A 21,207-nucleotide genomic window follows, 5' to 3' on the forward strand; every position below is an offset into this window, starting at 1 on the left:
ATGTGTAGACTGTTTCGTTTTTAAAAGAAAAAGGATCTACGGGAATAAGGAAAGGGTAGCTAATTTATTTCAGTTTCTATAATAATATGTCACAGCACCAATAACTTTAATCTTGCTACAATTAAGAGCTCCTGTAAGCCATATGGACACAGAGTCTGACTCATTTATTTTATGGCGATTCCTCATCCTGAGAACCAATGGCATTGTATGCATATAACAAGATGTACCTCTAACTCTGTCATGGACTTCACATATCTGAAATGTCCATAAGCAATAATTTCTCGTCAGTTAAGTCTCCAGCCCTGCTACAGTGTCTTCTTTAGGACCATGTACTACAGCCACAGTAACCCAACCATTACCATGTCCATTAGTGTCTGCGTTCATAAGTGTGAAATTCAATACGTATCCGCAAAAGACTGAAGGGCCATGCAAAATCACTTGGGCACCTACTCCATTCTTTGCACTAATTGCAATATTATCAATAGCTGTATCTACTGTAAGGTGGGAATGCCTTCTCCTCCTATAATTGCCCGCATCTCGTGGTCATGCGGTAGCGTTCTCGCTTCCCACGCCCGGGTTCCCGGGTTCGATTCCCGGCGGGGTCAGGGATTTTCTCTGCCTCGTGATGGCTGGGTGTTGTGTGCTGTCCTTAGGTTAGTTAGGTTTAAGTAGTTCTAAGTTCTAGGGGACTTATGACCACAGCAGTTGAGTCCCATAGTGCTCAGAGCCATTTTGAACCTCCTATAATTACACAACATCACTAGTCTGTGTCAATGCTGCTGCAAGTGCGACTGCTCGACGGCTGACGCCGTCTTAAGAAAACTGCTGCATTATTATAGGAGGAGAAGACTTTGCGCCTTACAGTATATAAAGCTACTGATAATATTGCTATTAGTATGAAGAATTGAGTAGGTGCCCAAGTGATTTTGCATGGCCCTAGGCAGTGTTGTGCCATTATTTCAAACATGTCTCATGAATAAAAAATAGAATTTATACAGTATCAATTTAAGTTAAGGTCAAAGGGTGTGTTGCTAGTTCTCACAATTATCTCTGCTTCACTAACCTGCAACTGATCACAAAATTATGTCACAAGCCACATCCTGAACCATCAACAAATCATGAATCTGATAACGAAGGGAAGAATGGGAGATAAAAATTGTAGAAGGATACTGATACAGTAAGCAGCTCCATGTGGATGTAGGTTGCAGTAGTTATTCAGAAAGTAAGAGACTTGGTAGATTAATGTGGAGAACTGCATCAAATGAATCTTTTGATTGAAGACCCAACAAGAAGAAGTAGAAGAAGAGGAAGAAGATATACAAATTTTTCATGTGAATATTAATTTGTTTTCAGCTGAATTCACATGAGAATATATAACAGTAAAAAAATAGTCAAATAAAAAGTAATTATTTTTCAAAATATTACATTAAAGCAAGTGTCTGAATCATGATGAATTGCACAAAATGATCCATGAGAGTGGTTCACTAACTTAGCATATTTATTTGAAAATAAAGAATAATATAGCATGTAGTTTCAAAGGAAAAGAAACCACTCAGTCATTGTGTTCTGCAGATCCCAGATCCCAGTGCCTTCAAGGATGTGGCGAGTCAAGTTATACATTAACAAAAGATGAGGAGATCATAAAAACATAATCTGTGTATATATTAACAGCAAACTATCACTATACTCATTAATGCTATACATGCTTATGACAGATAATTTAATTGAGTACACTAGACAGAAAGTTTTCAGTATAAAAAAAGCTGCTCCCTCCTTAGTTATATTATATAGCTACTATTTACCTGAATGTAGTAGCTTTTTTTTTTTTTTTGTGTGGAACATGAGTCATATCTACAGCACGTTACTACAGCATGTAATGCAGCTTTACAATGGGCAATACAATTTCCCATGTAGCTCAGAGAACTTGACAATTTCTGAATCTAGATATTCAGATAAACTGAAGAAGAAGGAGTGGCTAATGAGACGTGTCTCTCTTCCTTTTTATCTTTTAAATTGGTAGGATATCCCAATATCTTGAATATCTTGCTTTATGTTAGATAAGAGCTTGTTGAATATTTTACAATCCAAGCATGAATACCATCCTGAACTCTAGACAATGGTGCAAAGTCAACATGAAAATTATTTTTGTGTCTTGTTTGTTGGCTGTGTGGATCAAAATTTAGCTAAAACTGATCTTTCTCATCAGCTGTGAAAATTATTAAGGGGTAAATGTATTTTGAAGTGAGTGTAAGAATTCCAAGATACTTAAAAAGGCAAAATGGTGGTTATCTACTTTACACAATATTCTTACAGCTCACTTCTGCTGAATAACCACTTTATTGTGAGTTGTGTTTTATTCATCTCATGACATATATTTGAAATCCATTTAGTTTGCGTACAGGAGACATGTCAAAAATTTATAATACAGTTACAATGATCTGCACATTAATAAATAATAGCACTACAGTAAATGATAACACTATAAGGAAATGTCTTGGAATATGTAACACATTGCATCCAGCTCAAATTTCCAGTTTGTCCTGCATGAATTCATCCACTGAGTAATAACACTTCAGTGTCAGTGCCTCATATAGCTTTCTTTTAAGTGAACCTAAATTCATCCGCGTCAACTTTTTCCCTTTTAATTTATCACAAATTTTCACTCCCATGTATTGAGGTCCCTGGGCATACAATCTGAGGCGGTGGGTGGGAAGCATAAAATTTTGTCTATTTCTAGTATTGTGTGAATGGACAAAATGGTTTCACTCAAATAATTCATGTCTCGTGTACAAAAATATAATAATCTCGTATACGTATAAGAATGCAGAGTTAATATTTTAAGTTTTCTGAATAATGGTCAACATGGTTCTTTGTGATTTGCACTGCACGTATTTTGAAATGATTTTTTGGTGTATTTTTGATATGTAGAGTAGCAGATAGGCACAACAAAAAGAGTGTCATGCAAGTTAGCTCTTGGCCAAAAAGGCCCTTAGCTGGCTTGTTTGACAACCTTCTTGTTGTGCCTATCTTTAGATGTGTTGCCCAAGAATGGAATTCAACAGTACAATAGGGACTGAAAATATGAAAAATAAGGCAGTACTATTGTCTTTGGTCCAATACAATGCTAGATATCTCTCTCTCAATAGAACATCCACCTTTGTTATGAACATTATTCATGACTGATAACATCTGCTACAGTTGTAAAGACAATTATTTTCCAAAAAAAGGTGCTTTCCTTTTATTGGAAAATAATTTCTTTTACAACTATAGCAAATGTTATCAATCATGAAGAGTGAGATGTACGTCTAAGGGGATAATATGCTGAACAGAGCTTCTGATTAGCTCATTTAAGTGTTGACTCCAGACTCCAGACTCCATTTTGGCTTGGAGTTCCTCTGTGTGTGTGTGTGTGTGTGTGTGTGTGTGTGTGTGTGAGTGTGTGTGTGTGTGTCAGAGAGAGAGAGAGAGAGATGTATGTGAGCCACATATGTAATTACTGTAACAAATTTACTGTACGTACTTATGTAAACTGTGTTATCTTTGCAATTTGCAAGTTTTCATTACATAGCATCATGTCATCAAATACAGAGTGTTTCAAAATGAATATACAGGGTTTTAAGGCTTTGTAGCACATATCACATTCTCCTTGCAATTATAAATAATACACCAAATGAAAGAGAAACAAACAGTTTTTCTTACACTTATTCAGTGTGAACACTAATCACACATTGAGTTGATCAGTGTGTCAGGAGTAACTGTTGCAATAACACTGTTTCTAAGGCCAGATAGATCAGCTGGTATCAGAGGGACATACACATGATCGCGTCAGATCATGTGTGAACATGGAGATCATGCATAAATTGCTGTGTCAACCAGCCCCTTGCACCCAATCCACCGGTCATATACAATGTTGTTTAACCAGTCGCGTGCTAAGTTATGACAGTGAGGCAGTGCACCATCTTGCTCCCAAATAAAGATGTGTTGTTCAGCTTCTTCCCATTGAGGAATGGGCCATAGCTGTCACACATCAAGATAAGAAACATCATTTACAGTTGATTCACCATATAAGAAAGTTCAATAAACTTTCCACGGGGATATTTCTTGGGGCTAAACGTGAAAGACCCGCACTCGTTCAGCACATTTTACCGTCACTCTATGTCATTCCATGCTCTTCCCATTGTGCACAGCTATACAAACAAAACTGTTTGAGTTGTTCTTTCATTTGGTGTATTATTTCTAATTGTAAGGTGAATGTAATATGTGCTACAAAGCCTTAAAAACTGTATATTCATTTTGAAACACTCTGTATTTGATGACATGGTGCTATGTAATGAATGTAATAAATTCTACAATGCCTTAAAACCTGTGTGTTCATTTTGAAACACCCTGTATAACATCATACTTGTTCAGTATCATAAAGCATTTTTGTACATCACCATGTGCACACCTTGCGCAAAAAATTATTCATAGGACCAGTAAATAGATGAAAGAAAGCAATAATTTTGCCAAGCACATAATTGAACATAGGTTGCAGCAGAAAGTATGCAGGGTGTCCCAGGAGGAATGGTCAATATTCAGGCATACAACAGGAATGATCATTCGAAGCAAAGAAGTCCAGTAAACATGTGCCCTTAAATGCATACCTTTAGAGCACGTCTTCATCTTTGGTACTGTGAAACATGTCTCTTCTACTAAATTAGTGCTCATAACTTTTTGAAGGTATACATTTCAGAGCTCATGTTTATTAGAGTTTTTTGCTTTGAATGATTGTTTCGTCATATCTGTGAATATTGACCATTCCTCCCGGGACACCCTGTGTTATGAAAATATGAACAGTAAGGAAAGTTCTGGCAAAATCCTGGTCCATTATTATGCCACTCCCTCTGCAAACACATTGTCCTATGGATCAGATCACTATGGAAGAATCAGGTGCAAGACATTCATCTACCGAGCACATCCTGCTATTGTCTTTGTCACAGACTTATGCTATCCGATCAGAGCAGGGCCACCTGTGAACGCTGCCATGTCATATTCCAGCTCTGCTGCAATTTCTGCACAGCATGTTATGTAAGTTTGATCACCAACAAGCTGCCCACCAGAATCAGTGGCAAACATCAATGTGTGATCAAGAACAGTATTGACCATCCAGTGGCACACTACTGAGAACAAGTTCAATTTCTGTGGCTGCTTTACAACTTGTACCATCTGGATCCATCTTTCCAGCACCAGCTTTTCTGAACCACACACATAATCTTCCTGCCCTCAATCTCTGCTAGCCCACTGCCTCCACACTCTTTACCCAACAGTTTCCCTTCCTCTGTTTTGTCATCCCCTCCCAGTCCATGACTCCATGTCGTCTTAATCATGCGTCATATGAAATTACAGGTTCCAGTGCCCACATTTTGCACACCTAAACTATGCTCCTGCTTTGTCTTACTCTTGCATTCCTATCCTGATTACCTCTGCCTTCCTCTGAGCTGCTAGCCAACAGGCCCCTCCTCCTGCTACCTGCCTTGTTCTCCCTCTATTCACCCCATCTGACACGACCCCAACCTAGTCCACCTGTCAGTTTGAAATCTCATCGTTGTGTATATCCATTCATTGCACTGTAGAGTGTGTGTGTGTGTGTGTGTGTGTGTGTGTGTGTGTGTGTGTGTGTGTGTGTGTGTGTGTGTGTGATCAATAACCGAATGCTTCTGCTATTTGGTGAGTGGTCTCCATTACTCAAAATTATTCACAAAATGTGAGCAATGAAACAAATGCATCACAGCAGAAACACTTCAATGCTTATGTTATAGTCCTAGAAGAATTTAATTCGAGGAGGCCTATATTAACTAATGTAATCTGAAATTACTGAAGCTGTGGGAAGTGATCAGAAATATGAGACTCTGCTTATATTTGCCATTATGTAGTTTGTGTTTGACAGACATAGAAAATACATTTATCACAAAACAGGAAAATTCTAAGACATACTTGTTAAAATATGTTTGTTACTTTATGTAGCTCCTTAGGCAAACAATAATGTTCACAGTGGTGACCTTGATGCCATGGAGAGAATTGCATATGAATTCTGTGAAGATGAAGCCAAAAATGGAGTAACTTATGTTGAAGCGCGATACTGTCCACACTTTTGGATGGGCACAGAGGACTACCACGGGAAACTGAAAGGTAATTGTTGGAACTATTGACAAAGAAATCTGCGTTAATATTTAGATACGAAATTATCTTAATAGGTATATGCTTTATTACCAGTGCTTTGATACAGGCTACTAGAAGATAGTTTTAGAACCATGGTGAAGATTTTCTTTGTATTTCCTTTTTCTTATAGCATTTTGTCAGATAGCTCATTTCTTAATGGTTCAAAAGTATTCACAGATATAGCTTCATCTGGGAGTGTAGTATGTCTTTACTGTTGAAAATGTAATATCTCTAGGAAAATTACTTTTGTGCTATTGGTTAACTCCTTGGTGAATTTTTCCAGGTGCATAGATTTAAATAGGTTTACTTCTTATATTTAGTACTTTTTTACATCATACTTATCATTAATTTCCAATACAGGACAAGTCCCACTTGTGTGTATGTAGTTGAAGGAGATAGAAATCAGCAGTTAGTATAAAGATGAGTTTCAAATGGTGAGAGGAAGTTTCTGAACTGATAAAACACTATCCAGGTTCTGAACTGACTAATTCACTTCTAAAAGGAACAAAATTATCTTATGAAAATTGTGCAACAAAACAAGCATGCTAAATCTATAAATGTATGCAGAACCCCCAAGATCAGCAAAGTTTTACAGAAGCTCAAAATTTAACATGACCTTCAATGTGAGATGCTTTTAATAGTTTCTATGATGAAAACTTGTCTCGAAATCTGGGAAAAAAAATAAAAATAAATAAATCAATCAAGTACACTAGCAGCAAGAGGCAATCATTACCTTTATTATGTGATAACAATGTTGATGTTACTGATGACAATGCCACTGGACTAGAGTTACTAAATACAACCTTCAAAAATTCCTTCACCATAGGAGGTGAAGTAAATATTCCAAAATTCAAATGAAGAACAACTCCCAACATGAGTAACTTAAGAGTAGATATCCTCAGCATAGTGAAGCAGCTTAAATCATTTAATAAAGGCAAGGCCTCCATTCAAGATATCCACTCACTCACCAAAAGATCTGTACCTAAAGACTGGAAAGTTGCACAAGTCTCACCAGTACCCAAGAAATGAAATAGGAGAACTTTCTTTGATTTACAGACCCATATCACTAACACTGATTTACGGTAGGATTTTGGTACATGTACTGTGCTTGAATGTTATGAATACATTGAAGTAAACGATTTATTGCCAACAACCAACGCGATTTCAAAAAATATCATTCCTGTGAAACACAGCTAGCTCTTTAGTCATTACAAACTTATGAGTGCTATCAACAGGTGATGCCAAATTGATTCTATATTTTTAGATTTCCAGAAGTCTTTTGACACCATTACTCACAAGTGACTTCTAATCAAATTATGTGCATGTGAAGTATCATTTCAGATGTGCAACTGGATTCATGACTATCTGTCAGCAAGTTATTGAGTAAAACAGAAGTAATATCTGGCATGTGTGTGTGTGTTTGAAGTTTACGGGCGCTAAACAGCATGGTCATCAGCGCCCAAATGCGTAAAAACAGGAACACATGCAGTGAAGGGACTAAGACAAACAGCAAACAAGGAGAACGGCTAAAAGACAGTAATATCTGGCATTCCCCAAGGAAGTGTTATAGGACCTCTGCTCTTCCTGATCTATGTAAATGATTTTGGAGACAATCTGAGCAGTCCTCTTAGATTGTTAGCAGATGATGCTGTCATTTACCATCTTGTAAAATTATCAGGTAGTCAAAACAAATTGCAAAATGATTTAGACATGATATCTGTGTGATGTGAAAAGTGGCAATTGATTCTCATCAATGAAAAATGTGAAATCATTCACATGAGTACTAAAAGGAATCCACTAAATTTTGATAACATGATAAATCACACAAACCTAAAGGCTGTAAATTCAAGTGAGTACTGAGTGTTTACAATTACAAATAATGTAAATTGGAACAATCGCTTATATAAAGTTGTGGAGAAAGCAAACCAAAGACTGCAGTTTATTAACGGAGCACTTAGAAAATGCAACGGGTCTACTAAGAAGACTGCTTACACTACGCTTGTGCACCCTTTTCCGGAGCACTGCTGTGAGGTGTGTAATCCACATCAGATAGGATTGACAAGAGGACACCAAAAAAGTTCAAAGAAGGGCAGCTCATTTTGTATTGTCATGAAATGGGAGAGAGAGTGCCATATATATGATAAACGAATTGGGGTAGCAGTCATTAAAACAAAGACTTTTGTTGCAGTAGATTCTCATGAAATTTCAATCACTAACTTTCTCCTCAAGAGTGTGAAAATATGATAAAATAAGAGAAACAACATAATAAAATAAGAGAAATCAGAGCTTGCATGGAAAGATTGAAGTGTTCATTTTTCCCATGTGCTCTTCATGTGTGGAACGGTAAAGAAATAGCTTGAAGGTGGTTTGATGAACCCTTTGCCAGGCACTGAATTGTGAATTGCAGAGTGATAATGCAGATGTAATTTGTTCACATATTCTCCTGCACATTATTAGTGAGAAAGAAGAAACTAACGTGGATGATATAATTTAGATCTGCCCAATCTGTTCGTGCATATAATGTTGTAAGTTGCATTCTACATTTTCCAGTTTGATAGTTCACATTTACTTTTGCACATTGCTTCAGGTATAACTCTAATTATTGCTTTCTGTTGGCCTTTTCCTTATCTATTGCCTATGAAAATTCCCTTTCAGTTTCATTTTTTATTACATAAGGACAGATTGCTACTCACCATATAGAGGAGATATTGAATCGCATATGCTTTCTGCCAAAAGTCCTTCTTGTTTTTTTCATCATCTTTGTATTTAGCTATATTTTGTTTCCCTTTACAGTTTTGATGGCACTTTTTTACAAGTTCAAATGTCATTTCAAACTTAATATCCACAGGCAGCCCATTTTTCACAGTATTCTGGAAATTGCACCTTGGCTGTTAGTCTTAATTTACTTCCCACTCGTTTTTCTGTGCTCTCTATTCAGATTTCTTTTTTAATTGTTTGTTACCAATCAATAGTCAGAGGGAAGAACTTTAGGAGTTTGTAAAAACCCGATATTCAACTGTATGCTAGTTGGATACTTCTCTTTTACTGTCAATTCTCTGTGTATTTTTAATCTCTGTTCTGAAATTTTCTGTTGTGAATATGCTGTGTGAAATTATGTAGAAACTATATTTTGAGGTATGCACCAAATTAACTTTCTGCTCATTTTTGTTAATCTGTTTGTGGTTTTTTATGCCTATGTTAAGTTTTCCTCACAATTTATTCATTAAAATGTAATTATTAATAAAATAGTTCACAGTATAACACAATTTAGATAGACATTTACATGTACAACTGATAAAGCAGATAGCTATCTAAATCAAGTGATATAACAGTTACCCAGTGCATTTGATTTACCAATAGGGCCAATGTAAGTCAGTGAAAGACAATCCGATTTATCCAGAGTTGCTTGCGTAACAACTTTTTCTCTTTCTTACTATCTCACATAACTGTATGAGTTCGCCAAACAGTGGAAAATCCAGGATGGACTAATGACAGTATTATGAAAAGAATAGATTTCTACTCATAATATAGCAGAGATGTACAGTAGAGATGTTGAGTCACAGACAGGCACAACAAAAAGAGTACTAGATGCGTAATATTTCAGCCAGGAGGCCTTCTCCCAAAACAGAAAACGTACACACGCACACACACACACACACATACACACACACACATTCAGCTCATACACACACGACCACTGTCTCTGGCTGCTGGGCCAGACTGTGAACAACTGTGCATGGTGTGAGAAGTAGTCTGGGTGGTGGGTTAGCTGAGGGGGAAGGAGGACAGGGTATGGTTGGGGGACAGTAAAATGTTATTTTTGGGAGCGTACAGGGATGAGGTGGAGAGAGGGTAGGGCATGAAGGTGCAGCTGGGAGGTTGGATGATGGGAGTGGAAAAGTTACAGACTGTGGGTGCACTTGTGGATTAGGAGGCAGTGGAGTGGGACAATGAAAAGGAATAGGTGAGTGAAGGACACTACTTTCTTTTGTACGGAAACAAATCTCCTGTGCCTTATCTCTCCAATCACCCATCACCTTCCAAAGTTCCACCATCTGACCACATAGGAGCATTCCCCTCGTGATTCAGTACCAACCAGGACTGGAGCAACTGAATTACATTCTCTGCCAGGGTTTCGACTACTTCTCATTGTGCCCTGAAATGAGGAATATCCTACCCACTATCCTTCCCCGTCCCTTCCACACTGATATTCCACTGTCCACCAAACTTACAAAATATCCTTGTCCATCCCTACACAGCCCCTGCTCCCAACCCCTTGCCTCATGGCTCATATCCCTGTAATAGACCTAGATTCAAGACCTGTTCCATATATCCTCCCACCACCACCTACTCCAGTCTGGTCACAAGCATCACCTAGTCTCATTAAAGGCAGTGCTATCTTTGAAAGCAGCCATGTGATTTACAAGCTAAGCTGCAACCACTATGCTTCATTGTATGTGAGCATGGCAAACAACAAGCTGTCTGTTCACATGAATTGTCACCAAAAAGCTGTGGCCAAGAAACAGCTGGACCACCCATTTACTGAGAACACTGCCCAACACAACTTCCTTCATTTTAATGATTACTTCACAGCATGCGCCATTTGGATCCTTCCTACCAATATGTGGGAACTCCCCATGCAATATATACTACTTTCCCACAACACTCTTGGCCTCAAACTCTGTTAGTCATTGTCCTTCATCCACCTATTCCCTTTCCTTTTCCCATTCCACAACCTTCTATTCCACAAGCACACCCACAGTCTTTTTAGTTCCTTCCTTTTCCAACCCCTGCCATCTAACCTCCCAACTGCACCTAAGTGCCCTACCGTCTCTCCACCTCATTCCCGTATGCTCCTACTTTACCGTCCCTCACCTGTACCCTGCTCTCCCCTCCCCATCCCCTCCCAATCCCAGCTACCCCTACCACCCAGATTGCTTCTTGCATCATGCACAGTTGCTCACAATCTGGGTGCTGCTACCAGAGACAGTGGTCACATATGTATGAGGTGCATATGGGTAATATGTGTGTGTTTGTTGGTTATTGTGAAAGGTGGCCTTCTGGCTGAAAGGTTACACCTTTTTGTTGTGCATGTCTGTATTTGGTATCTCCACTATATGGTGAGGAGCAGTCTACCCTTTTCATAATATTATATGAGTTCACCAGTATTCACAAATCTTTTGGGAAATAATAATATGAATAAAAAACAGTGGGATCTCAATAATCATTGAATTGTACTTTTTTGGAGTGGCATTGCTTCAGTAACCATACATGTCACTGTAACACACATAAGTGAATGATTGACAGTAGTGGTGGACAACAAAATCCAGGCATGCCATGTTACATTATCTTTTTTCTTCCCTGTTCTTTATTTGTCTTGTTCTGTCTCTCTTTTTACATCAATTACTGATTACATTCTGTTTCTTTTCTTTTTGTTGCTGTTAATCTCATATTTCACTGTCATTGAAGCTATTTTTAAACTCTTCACTGATATTTTAGTGATAGCAGCTGTAAATATGTTATAAATAAGTTCATTTCCAACTCCTCCTCTTCATCTTACATAAAATAGTGTCTGCTTATTTCCTGTGATCTTTATTTTCCTCAGTACATCCTTGACACTTTTGCTTTGGCCATTGCTTCATCTGCCATACTGTGTTTCTTCCCATTTGTGAACATAGTTCAGAAGTTCCTGTATCTGATACTCAAAACTAAGTTACATGTGTCTGAATAATGGAAATTTGAAATTTTTTCATATTAGGGTGTGCTTATGCTTCACCCACAACATATATGCAGGCGAGTGAATGTCTGTCCTCACTTTATGTCAAAGTAAAGTCAAATAATAATCATTTATTCCATTTCAGAATTAGGGGAGATTGTGAATGCTGTAAATCGTGGCTTTGAACGTGGAGAAACTGACTTTGGTGTCAAAGCAAAGACTATACTCTGTGCACTCAATGGTACAGGCATGATAAAGGATGTTTTGGAACTATGTAAAAAGTTTAAAGGTGAAGGTGTTGTTGGAATGGACATAGCAATGAATGCATATGATAAATCAGAAACCTATGGTAAGTTATTTGCTTTCATTAGAGAAAATTAAAGGAGAAAAAGATTACTTTGAAACATAATGCTTCTTCTCTTATTTGACATTGAAATTAGTGGAATCTCTGGTTTAAAAAATAAATAATAGAATCTGACTATATAGCCAATTTCACAATTTCAAAATCAAAGTACAGTGCCTGAGAAGAGTAAGACATTGTTCAGTTGTGATTACATCAGATAGGTAATTCATGTCAGCATGAGATAACTGTTACAAGTAATGTTTCAATCAGTTGAAGTGCCGCTTAACCCAGAAGAGATTGCTGCATATGAAGAAGCTAGAAAATGTGGTATTCACAGAACACTGCATGCTGGTGAAGCTGGGGGAGCTGATATGGTACAAAGAGTAAGTAACAGAGGTTTTCCTTTCTCTTATCATTTCTGAAGAATGCACTTACATGAAACCTGTACACAGTTGCCAAGAATGTCAACCATATCTCTTAGATTGTCTGCTTGTGTCTGTGTATGTGCGGATGGATATGTGTGTGTGTGCGAGTGTATACCTGTCCTTTTTCCCCCTAGCATAAGTCTTTCTGCTCCCGGGATTGGAATGACTCCTTACCCTCTCCCTTAAAACCCACATCCTTTCGTCTTTTCCTCTCCTTCCCTCTTTCCTGACGAAGCAACTGTTGGTTGCGAAAGCTTGAATTTTGTGTGTATGTTTGTGTTTGTTTGTGTGTCTATCGACCTGCCAGCGCTTTTGTTTGGTAAGTCTCATCATCTTTGTTTTTAGATATATTTTTCCCACGTGGAATGTTTCCTTCTATTATATTCATATCTCTTAGATTAGAGCACATGAAAACCTATATGTGATATCATTGTACTTTGATAAAGTTTGCTACTTAAATCTGCTGGTGTAAGAAAAAGTAGAGAGCTGTTACACCTGAAACCCATAGCATGTTCCCCTTAAAGGAATTCTCTGAATGATGTGGCAGATAGATACATAATAATGACTCAGATATCAGATACATGAATCCTCTGTGCAGAATTTTTGTACTGCTGATACAAAAAGAGGAATTAGTCAAGTAGAGTTTACATTTAATGACATGCAGTTAACATGTTTAATAAACCCTGAAATTGTTAGCGTAATGGCTAATGATAATGCTTAACATAAATGGGCAAATACAGAATAAGTTTTCAAAATTTAAGGGATCTCATTATAGAGTTACTGTGGTTTGCAGATAAGCAATGTAATCATAGGATTCCAATATAAAATAAAACATTAAAAATACCAGTCAGTGGAGGAAGCAGTATGAAGATAATTCCTTTCCAGCAAACTTGGATGAATTTGCTTTAAAGCTTAATTATGCAGTTATGTTTTGTACAGCACTAAGACATAAAATAACTGAAGATAATAAATCTTGAACTCTCAGAACCTGAGATCTTGAACATTCAGAACTGATGTCTAATTGCTGGGAGTTGAGAGCAAAGTCAGTAAAAACAGGAAATGAATCAGAAGAAGATAGAATTTCTAAAAGATGCACATTGCAGAGACCCATGGTGTAGTGACTCTGAGGGCGATGGTCGAGGAACTGTTCTTTGAGGTCAGGATGGCATCTGGCTGTTCCACCTGGGCATTGTGGGCTTATGGGTTGGCAGGGGCTACAGGAACTTGATGGAGGTGACAGAGGCTACAGCAAGGGAAACAGAATTCAGGAGAACTCTTTATTGTTCCTACAAGCTGGATTAGATACAAGTGTATGCCCTCATCCAGTAGCACAGCTTGGCCCTGACCCATGGTGTCTTTGTTTGGTGCAATGGGGGTCGACGTGCCTGAAGGCCACACACACCACTGGGGAGCAACATGATTACTGAGACAGCAGCTGGTGGTCAAGGAGTCCTTTGCTCAGTTGGCACTTGCTGGGCTGCTGTGTGGCACACTGAACTCTGGACCTCGGCATACTAGTGGTGAGCTGATGATGATGGAAATGTCCAATGTATTCTGGAGGGTCAAGCAGCACAGCAGCAACGTGGTTATGGCTGTTGCCTTGATCCTGCCTGATGACTAGCTCACCACTTATAAATAACACCACAGTGACTGTTTGTTTGGCTGTATGGCAATGAAGGCATGCACTGCCAGTTGGTACAATGCTGTGTCAGTGAATCATTGTTAGTGTCTTTCCACATGTTGAGATAACTTGTGGGACATTTTGCAAGTCAGCTGCATTGTCAGTTGAATGTCTTTGGGGTGCTAATTGGAACTCTATGCCTCAAATTTTCTTGGTTTTGTTGTACACCATCCATACCACAACTTAACTCCCGTCTTTGTAGAAACTGAATTCTTGAATTTAGCTTGGTGCTCCACCAGTGACAGATAGAGCAGACATTCAGACAGAATTAGAAATGACAAAGCCCTCTGTAGTTCATATCGTAATAGTTAGTGGCTGTTTCAGAAAAGTGCGCGAAAGTCCTGTGAACGCACACTACGAAAGTTGATCTCAGTTACTACACTTTGACTCCAATGGTTGCTTTTGTCCACCCCATTCACACTTGAGTCCACTGTTATGCAATCCACTCACTGCTTCATGATTACTCTGTAGGCTGTCTCACTCAGTCTCTAGGCAAAGTTTGGCCATTAAACACTTATAGTTTATGATATTCAATTGTCAGTTTGGCAGTAGTGTTGACAATCTCATCAGGACAGGATTTTGGAATTCCAAGAGATTTCCTACAATTATGCAATCATAATACTCCAGCTTGACCTAACTCTTGTTGTTGTTGTGGTCTTCAGTCCTGAGATTGGTTTGATGCAGCTCTCCATGCTACTCTATCCTGTGCAAGCTTCTTCATCTCCCAGTACCTACTGCAACCTACATCTTTCTGAATCTGCTTAGTGTATTCATCTCTTGGTCTCCCCCTATGATTTTTACCCTCCACGCTGCCCTCCAATACTAAATTGGTGATCCCTTGATGCCTCAGAACATGTCCTACCAACCGATCCCTTCTTCTGGTCAAGTTGTGCCACAAACTTCTCTTCTCCCCAATCATATTCAATACTTCCTCATTAGTTATGTGATCTACCCATCTAATCTTCAGCATTCTTCTGTAGCACCACATTTCGAAAGCTTCTATTCTCTTCTTGTCCAAACTATTTACCGTCCATGTTTCACTTCCATACATGGCTACACTCCATACAAATACTTTCAGGAATGACTTCCTGACACTTAAATCTATACTCGGTGTTAACAAATTTCTCTTCTTCAGAAACGCTTTTCTTGCCATTGCCAGTCTACATTTTATATCCTCTCTACTTCGACCATCATCTGTTATTTTGCTCCCCAAATAGCAAAACTCCTTTACTACTTTAAGTGTCTCATTTCCTAATCTAATACCCTCAACATCAACCGACTTAATTCGATTACATTCCATTAGCCTCGTTTTGCTTTTGTTGATGTTCATCTTGTATCGTCCCTTCAAGACACTATCCATTCCGTTCAACTGCTCTTCCAAGTCCTTTGCTGTCTCTGACAGAATTACAATGTCATCGGCGAACCTCAACGTTTTTATTTCTTCTCCATGGATTTTAATACCTACTCCAAATTTTTCTTTTGTTTCCTTTACTGCTTGCTCAATATACAGATTGAATAGCATCAGGGAGAGGCTACAACCCTGTCTTACTCCCTTCCCAACCATTGCTTCTCTTTCATGCCCCTCAACTCTTATAACTGCCATCTGGTTTCTATACAAATTGTAAATAGCCTTTCGCTCCCTGTATTTTACCCCTGCCACCTTTAGAATTTGAAAGAGAGTATTCCAGTCAACATTGTCAAAAGCTTTCTCTAAGTCTACAAATGCTAGGAACGTAGGTTTGCCTTTCCTTAATCTTTCTTCTAAGATAAGTAATAAGGTCAGTATTGCCTCACATGTTCCAGTATTTCTACGGAATCCAAACTGATCTTCCCCAAGGTCGGCTTCTACTAGTTTTTCCATTCGTCTGTAAAGAATTCGTGTTAGTATTTTGCAGCTGTGGCTTATTAAACTGATTATTTGGTAATTTTCACACCTACTTTCTTTGGGATTGGAATTATTATATTCTTCTTGAAGTCTGAGGGTATTTCGCCTGTTTCATACATCTTGCTCACCAGATGGTAGAGTTTTGTCAGGACTGGCTCTCCCAAGGCTGTCAGTAGTTGTCTACTCCGGGGGCCTTGTTTCGACTCAGGTCTTTCAGTGCTCTGTCAAACTCTTCACGCAGTATCGTATCTCCCATTTCATCTTCATCTACATCCTCTTCCATTTCCATAATATTGTCCTCAAGTGCATCGCCCTTTTATAGACCCTCTATATACTCCTTCCACCTTTCTGCTTTCCCTTCTTTGCTTAGAACTGGGTTTCCATCTGAGCTCTTGATGTTCATACAAGTGGTTCTCTTATCTCCAAAGGTCTCTTTAATTTTCCTGTAGGCAGTATCTATCTTACCCCTAGTGAGATAAGCCTCCACATCCTTACATTTGTCCTCTAGCCATGCCTGCTTAGCCATTTTGCACTTCCTGTCGATCTCATTTTTGAGACATTTGTATTCCTTTTTGCCTGCTTCACTTACTGCATTTTTATATTTTCTCCTTTCATCAATTAAATTCAATATTTCTTCTGTTACCCAAGGATTTCTACTAGCCCTCTTCTTTTTACCTATTTGATCCTCTGCTGCCTTCACTACTTCATCCCTCAAAGCTACACATTCTTCTTCTACTGTATTTCTTTCCCCCATTCCTGTCAATTGTTCCCTTATGCTCTCTCTGAAACTCTCTACAACCTCTGGTTCTTTCAGTTTATCCAGGTCCCATCTCCTTAAATTCCCACCTTTTTGCAGTTTCTTCAGTTTTAATCTACAGGTCATAACCAATAAATTGTGGTCAGAGTCCACATCTGCCCCTGGAAATGTCTTACAATTTAAAACCTGGTTCCTAAATCTCTGTCTTACCATTATATAGTCTATCTGATACCTTTTAGTATCTCCAGGGTTCTTCCATGTATACAACCTTCTATCATGATTCTTAAATCAAGTGTTAGCTATGATTAAGTTGTGCTCTGTGCAAAATTCTACCAGGCGGCTTCCTCTTTCATTTCTTAGCCCCAATCCATATTCACCTACTACGTTTCCTTCTCTCCCTTTTCCTACACTCGAATTCCAGTCACCCATGACTATTAAATTTTCGTCTCCCTTCACTATCTGAATAATTTCTTTTATTTCATCATACATTTCTTCAATTTCTTCGTCATCTGCAGAGCTAGTTGGCATATAAACTTTTACTACTGTAGTAGGTGTGGGCTTCGTATCTATCTTGGCCACAATAATGCGTTCACTATGCTGTTTGTAGTAGCTTACCCGCATTCCTATTTTCCTATTCATTATTAAATCTACTCCTGCGTTACCCCTATTTGACTTTGTGTTTATAACCCTGTAGTCACCTGACCAGAAGTCTTGTTCCTCCTGCCACCGAACTTCACTAATTCCCACTATATCTAACTTTAACCTATCCATTTCCCTTTTTAAATTTTCTAACCTACCTGCCCGATTAAGGGACCTGACATTCCACGCTCCGATCCGTAGAACGCCAGTTTTCTTTCTCCTGATAACGACATCCTCTTGAGTAGTCCCCGCCTGAAGATCCGAATGGGGGACTATTTTACCTCCGGAATATTTTACCCAAGAGGACGCCATCATCATTTAATCATACAGTAAAGCTGCATGCCCTCGGGAAAAATTACGGCCGTAGTTTCCCCTTGCTTTCAGCCGTTCGCAGTACCAGCACAGCAAGGCCGTTTCGGTTATTGTTGCAAGGCCAGATCAGACAATCATCCAGACTGTTGCCCTTGCAACTACTGAAAAGGCTGCTGCCCCTCTTCAGGAACCACACGTTTGTCTGGCCTCTCAACAGATACCCCTCCGTTGTGGTTGTACCTACGGTACGGCTATCTGTATCGCTGAGGCACACAAGCCTCCCCACCAACGGCAAGGTCCACGGTTCATGGGGGCTTGACCTAACTAAAATTACAAATTTACAATACTCACTTCTATCTGTGAATTAACCCCTTAAATCTATACCAAACTTCATCAACATATCACTCATCCTTACCAACACATTCATTCTGTTCCCCACATTAAATATCACCACATTAACCAATTATATTTTATCACTATGTCATGAAATTTGCTACTTAAAGTACAAGCACAGAATTTGGCAAGAAGAGATTAAACTGTTTACAAAAGGAATCTGTGATAACATCACTAAAGTTGCATTTCTCATCATAATGTCTGCAGAACTATCACTCAAATCTTCACTTCTCATCTGAGAGAGACCTGTTCAGTGTACTGAACTCCATAAACTCTACAATAACACTGAAACACTGATTTATTTGTCCAATCACAGATGTTTCACAATCTTAACCTTCGAAACCTTATTTCAGCTCCTACTACTTAAATAACAATTTATTCTCATCATACATCCTTGAAACTTGATGCATTCTCCCATTATTTTTTACATTGATCCTGACAACTAGGTAGATTCTCCACTGTAGTGCTGACTGAATGTTGAGGATCAGGAGCTGTATAATGATGACATCAGGGTCATTGATTCACCCCAGATCCTTGAGGTATCTCAGTACCCTACTGTACTTCTTTGAATCAGCATTCCATGATGAAAAGGCAAAATAATGTAAACCATAGGACACTGTTATGGTACAGAATTTTTTTCCCCATCAGTGCTGTATCACAGTTTCAGATGCCTCAGTAGAAAATAGAATCACCAATAATGCAGAAAGAGCACAGCACAGGAATGGAAAGAAATGAAAAAGCTCTGCCCAAGACTCAGATTCTCTCTGAATGTCAAAAAACATATCTACTAGTATAGATCCCTTGAGGACTTTTAAATTGAGAACTTATATGACAACTCTAAATTACGTCTACACTTGTCTGTTTGCTCATCTCCAACACACACTTATCTTCATCCCTAACAAATTCCACACAGAATTGGAAAATGAGGATGGAAACAATAGACACAAGGAACCCATGAGTGGTTATAAAGCACATGTGCTGCTACTCACTTTCGGAGCTGTTGATAAGGATAGTAACACCTTTGCCAGTATCTCTTCCAACACAACTTGTAGAGGCCCGGGGTATGGTGACCACAACAGTGGGTGGTGGAGGAGCCATTCTCAGGTTGACTGGGATGGTGTTCGGCTCTTCCGCCTGAGCATTCTGTGTTCAATGAGTTAGCAGGGAGGCAGGAATCCATTGGAGGTGAAGGAAAACTCTCTATTGCTCCAATATGTTAGAGAAGATGTAGGTGCTTCTCATTGCTGGTGCTGAGATTGGGGCTAATAGTCAAGGCACCTGAGGCTCAGGTGGTGCTGGCAGGTATCATTAACAGCACTGGACAGCAGTGTAGAAGCAGGGCAACACAGCACACTGAACTCAGGACCTAATTGTATGACTAGTTGGCTGGAGATGATGATGGCTGTCCTATGGATGCTGGAAGTCCAACAGCATAGTAGCCTTCTGGTTGTGGTTGCCTCTACATGCCTCATGCCTTGCTCAGCATGTATAAATAATACCCCAGTGACTGTTCTGTTGTTTGGCAGCATAATACATGCACTGCCAGTTGTTACAATCGTATGTCAACAAGTCATCAAGATCATCTTGCCACATGTTGACGAACCAAGTGGGACATTTTACAGATTAGCTGTGTCATCAGCTACATGTCTTTGGGATGATAATTGGAACACCATGTCCCAAATTTCCTTGGTGTCATGGTACTCAGTCCATACTATAACAATATCAGAAGTGACTCATAAAACATAGCTGAGGAGTTAGCTTTAAGGTTTGCATGATGAGACTTAAATTATGGAATTCTTAACAGTAATAGAAGATGATAATCAGGCCACATCTGGTACTAATGAGTAAATTCAGCTGGCATAAGAGTAACAATGAGATATTTTTGTTAGAATGAGGCATCTGAATTCAATTTTTAAAAATACGTTGTGTTACCTTCAACCAAGTGTTGTAACTTCACCCCCAGGGGGAAGACCTCAGACATGGCCAACAGATTCAGCTCATATTTGGCAGGTCACTTGTGTAAAACCTAAAATGAAACGTGCTAAGACAGTCTGTCTCAACATCACCTTGTTTTTGAAAAAGTTACCCCTAAAGTTCATGATGTGCAGTCATCTCAAAATTGACAGGATTGATGGGTTATTGAAAATTTAGCATTTTTCATCATATGTGGGTACCACAAACACATAGTTTCCTAGAAATTGAAGAAATGAACTATGGAAATTGTTGCGTATGTACCCAAGAGATAAAAGAGCTGTTAAATGAAAGTGCCACAGGTGTAGCGACCAAAGGATCTGGCTAGGGAGCAGATAACCTGTGTTTGATTCCCAAATGCATTCTGCAGCTTTTTTCATTTGTATACAGATTGTATGAGAAATTTATTTGCTTACCATCTTGTTATTCTTTATCAATTTACTTACCTTATTAACAACCCTATTCCTAAAATTTTGATGTGGAAAAAAAACAAACGACAAAACTGCAGTATGCATTTGAGAATCAAGCAGAGGTTCTTTGCTCCACAGCCAGATTCCTTGGTCGCTATGCCAGCAGCACTCCTGTTGAACAGCATTTACTGTATTTATAGATAAGCTGCAGTTATGGATAGATAAGCTGCAGTTGTTTCGGAATCTTTCCTTGATTTATGGGAAAATATGATCTTGTGGACCCCATATATGATGATGAAAAATCATCAATTTTCTACTATCTAGCAATCCCATCGATTTTTAATCCATTGCTCACCATGAACTTTGTAGGAGTGGTTTTCTCAGAAATGATGTAGTTTTGAGCCAGACTTTCTTAGAGTCTGTCATTTTAGCTTGTCCACAAGTGACCTCCCATATATATGCCCGCATCTCGTGGTC

General features: G+C 38.8%; 1 protein-coding gene across 1 annotated transcript in view; it reads left to right on the plus strand.

Moving 5' to 3' along the window:
• LOC126162393 (adenosine deaminase-like) overlaps nt 1-21,207 on the plus strand; it is a 173,585-nt gene that overhangs the window by 127,562 nt on the left and 24,816 nt on the right. The window contains exons 4-6 of the mRNA XM_049918871.1: nt 6,032-6,168; nt 12,060-12,263; nt 12,528-12,640. Of these exons, the coding sequence (XP_049774828.1) occupies nt 6,032-6,168; nt 12,060-12,263; nt 12,528-12,640 (454 nt within the window). The remainder of the gene's footprint in view (nt 1-6,031; nt 6,169-12,059; nt 12,264-12,527; nt 12,641-21,207) is intronic.

The sequence above is a fragment of the Schistocerca cancellata genome, chromosome 2 (assembly GCF_023864275.1).
Source record: "Schistocerca cancellata isolate TAMUIC-IGC-003103 chromosome 2, iqSchCanc2.1, whole genome shotgun sequence".
Taxonomy (NCBI): Eukaryota; Metazoa; Arthropoda; class Insecta; order Orthoptera; family Acrididae; genus Schistocerca; species Schistocerca cancellata.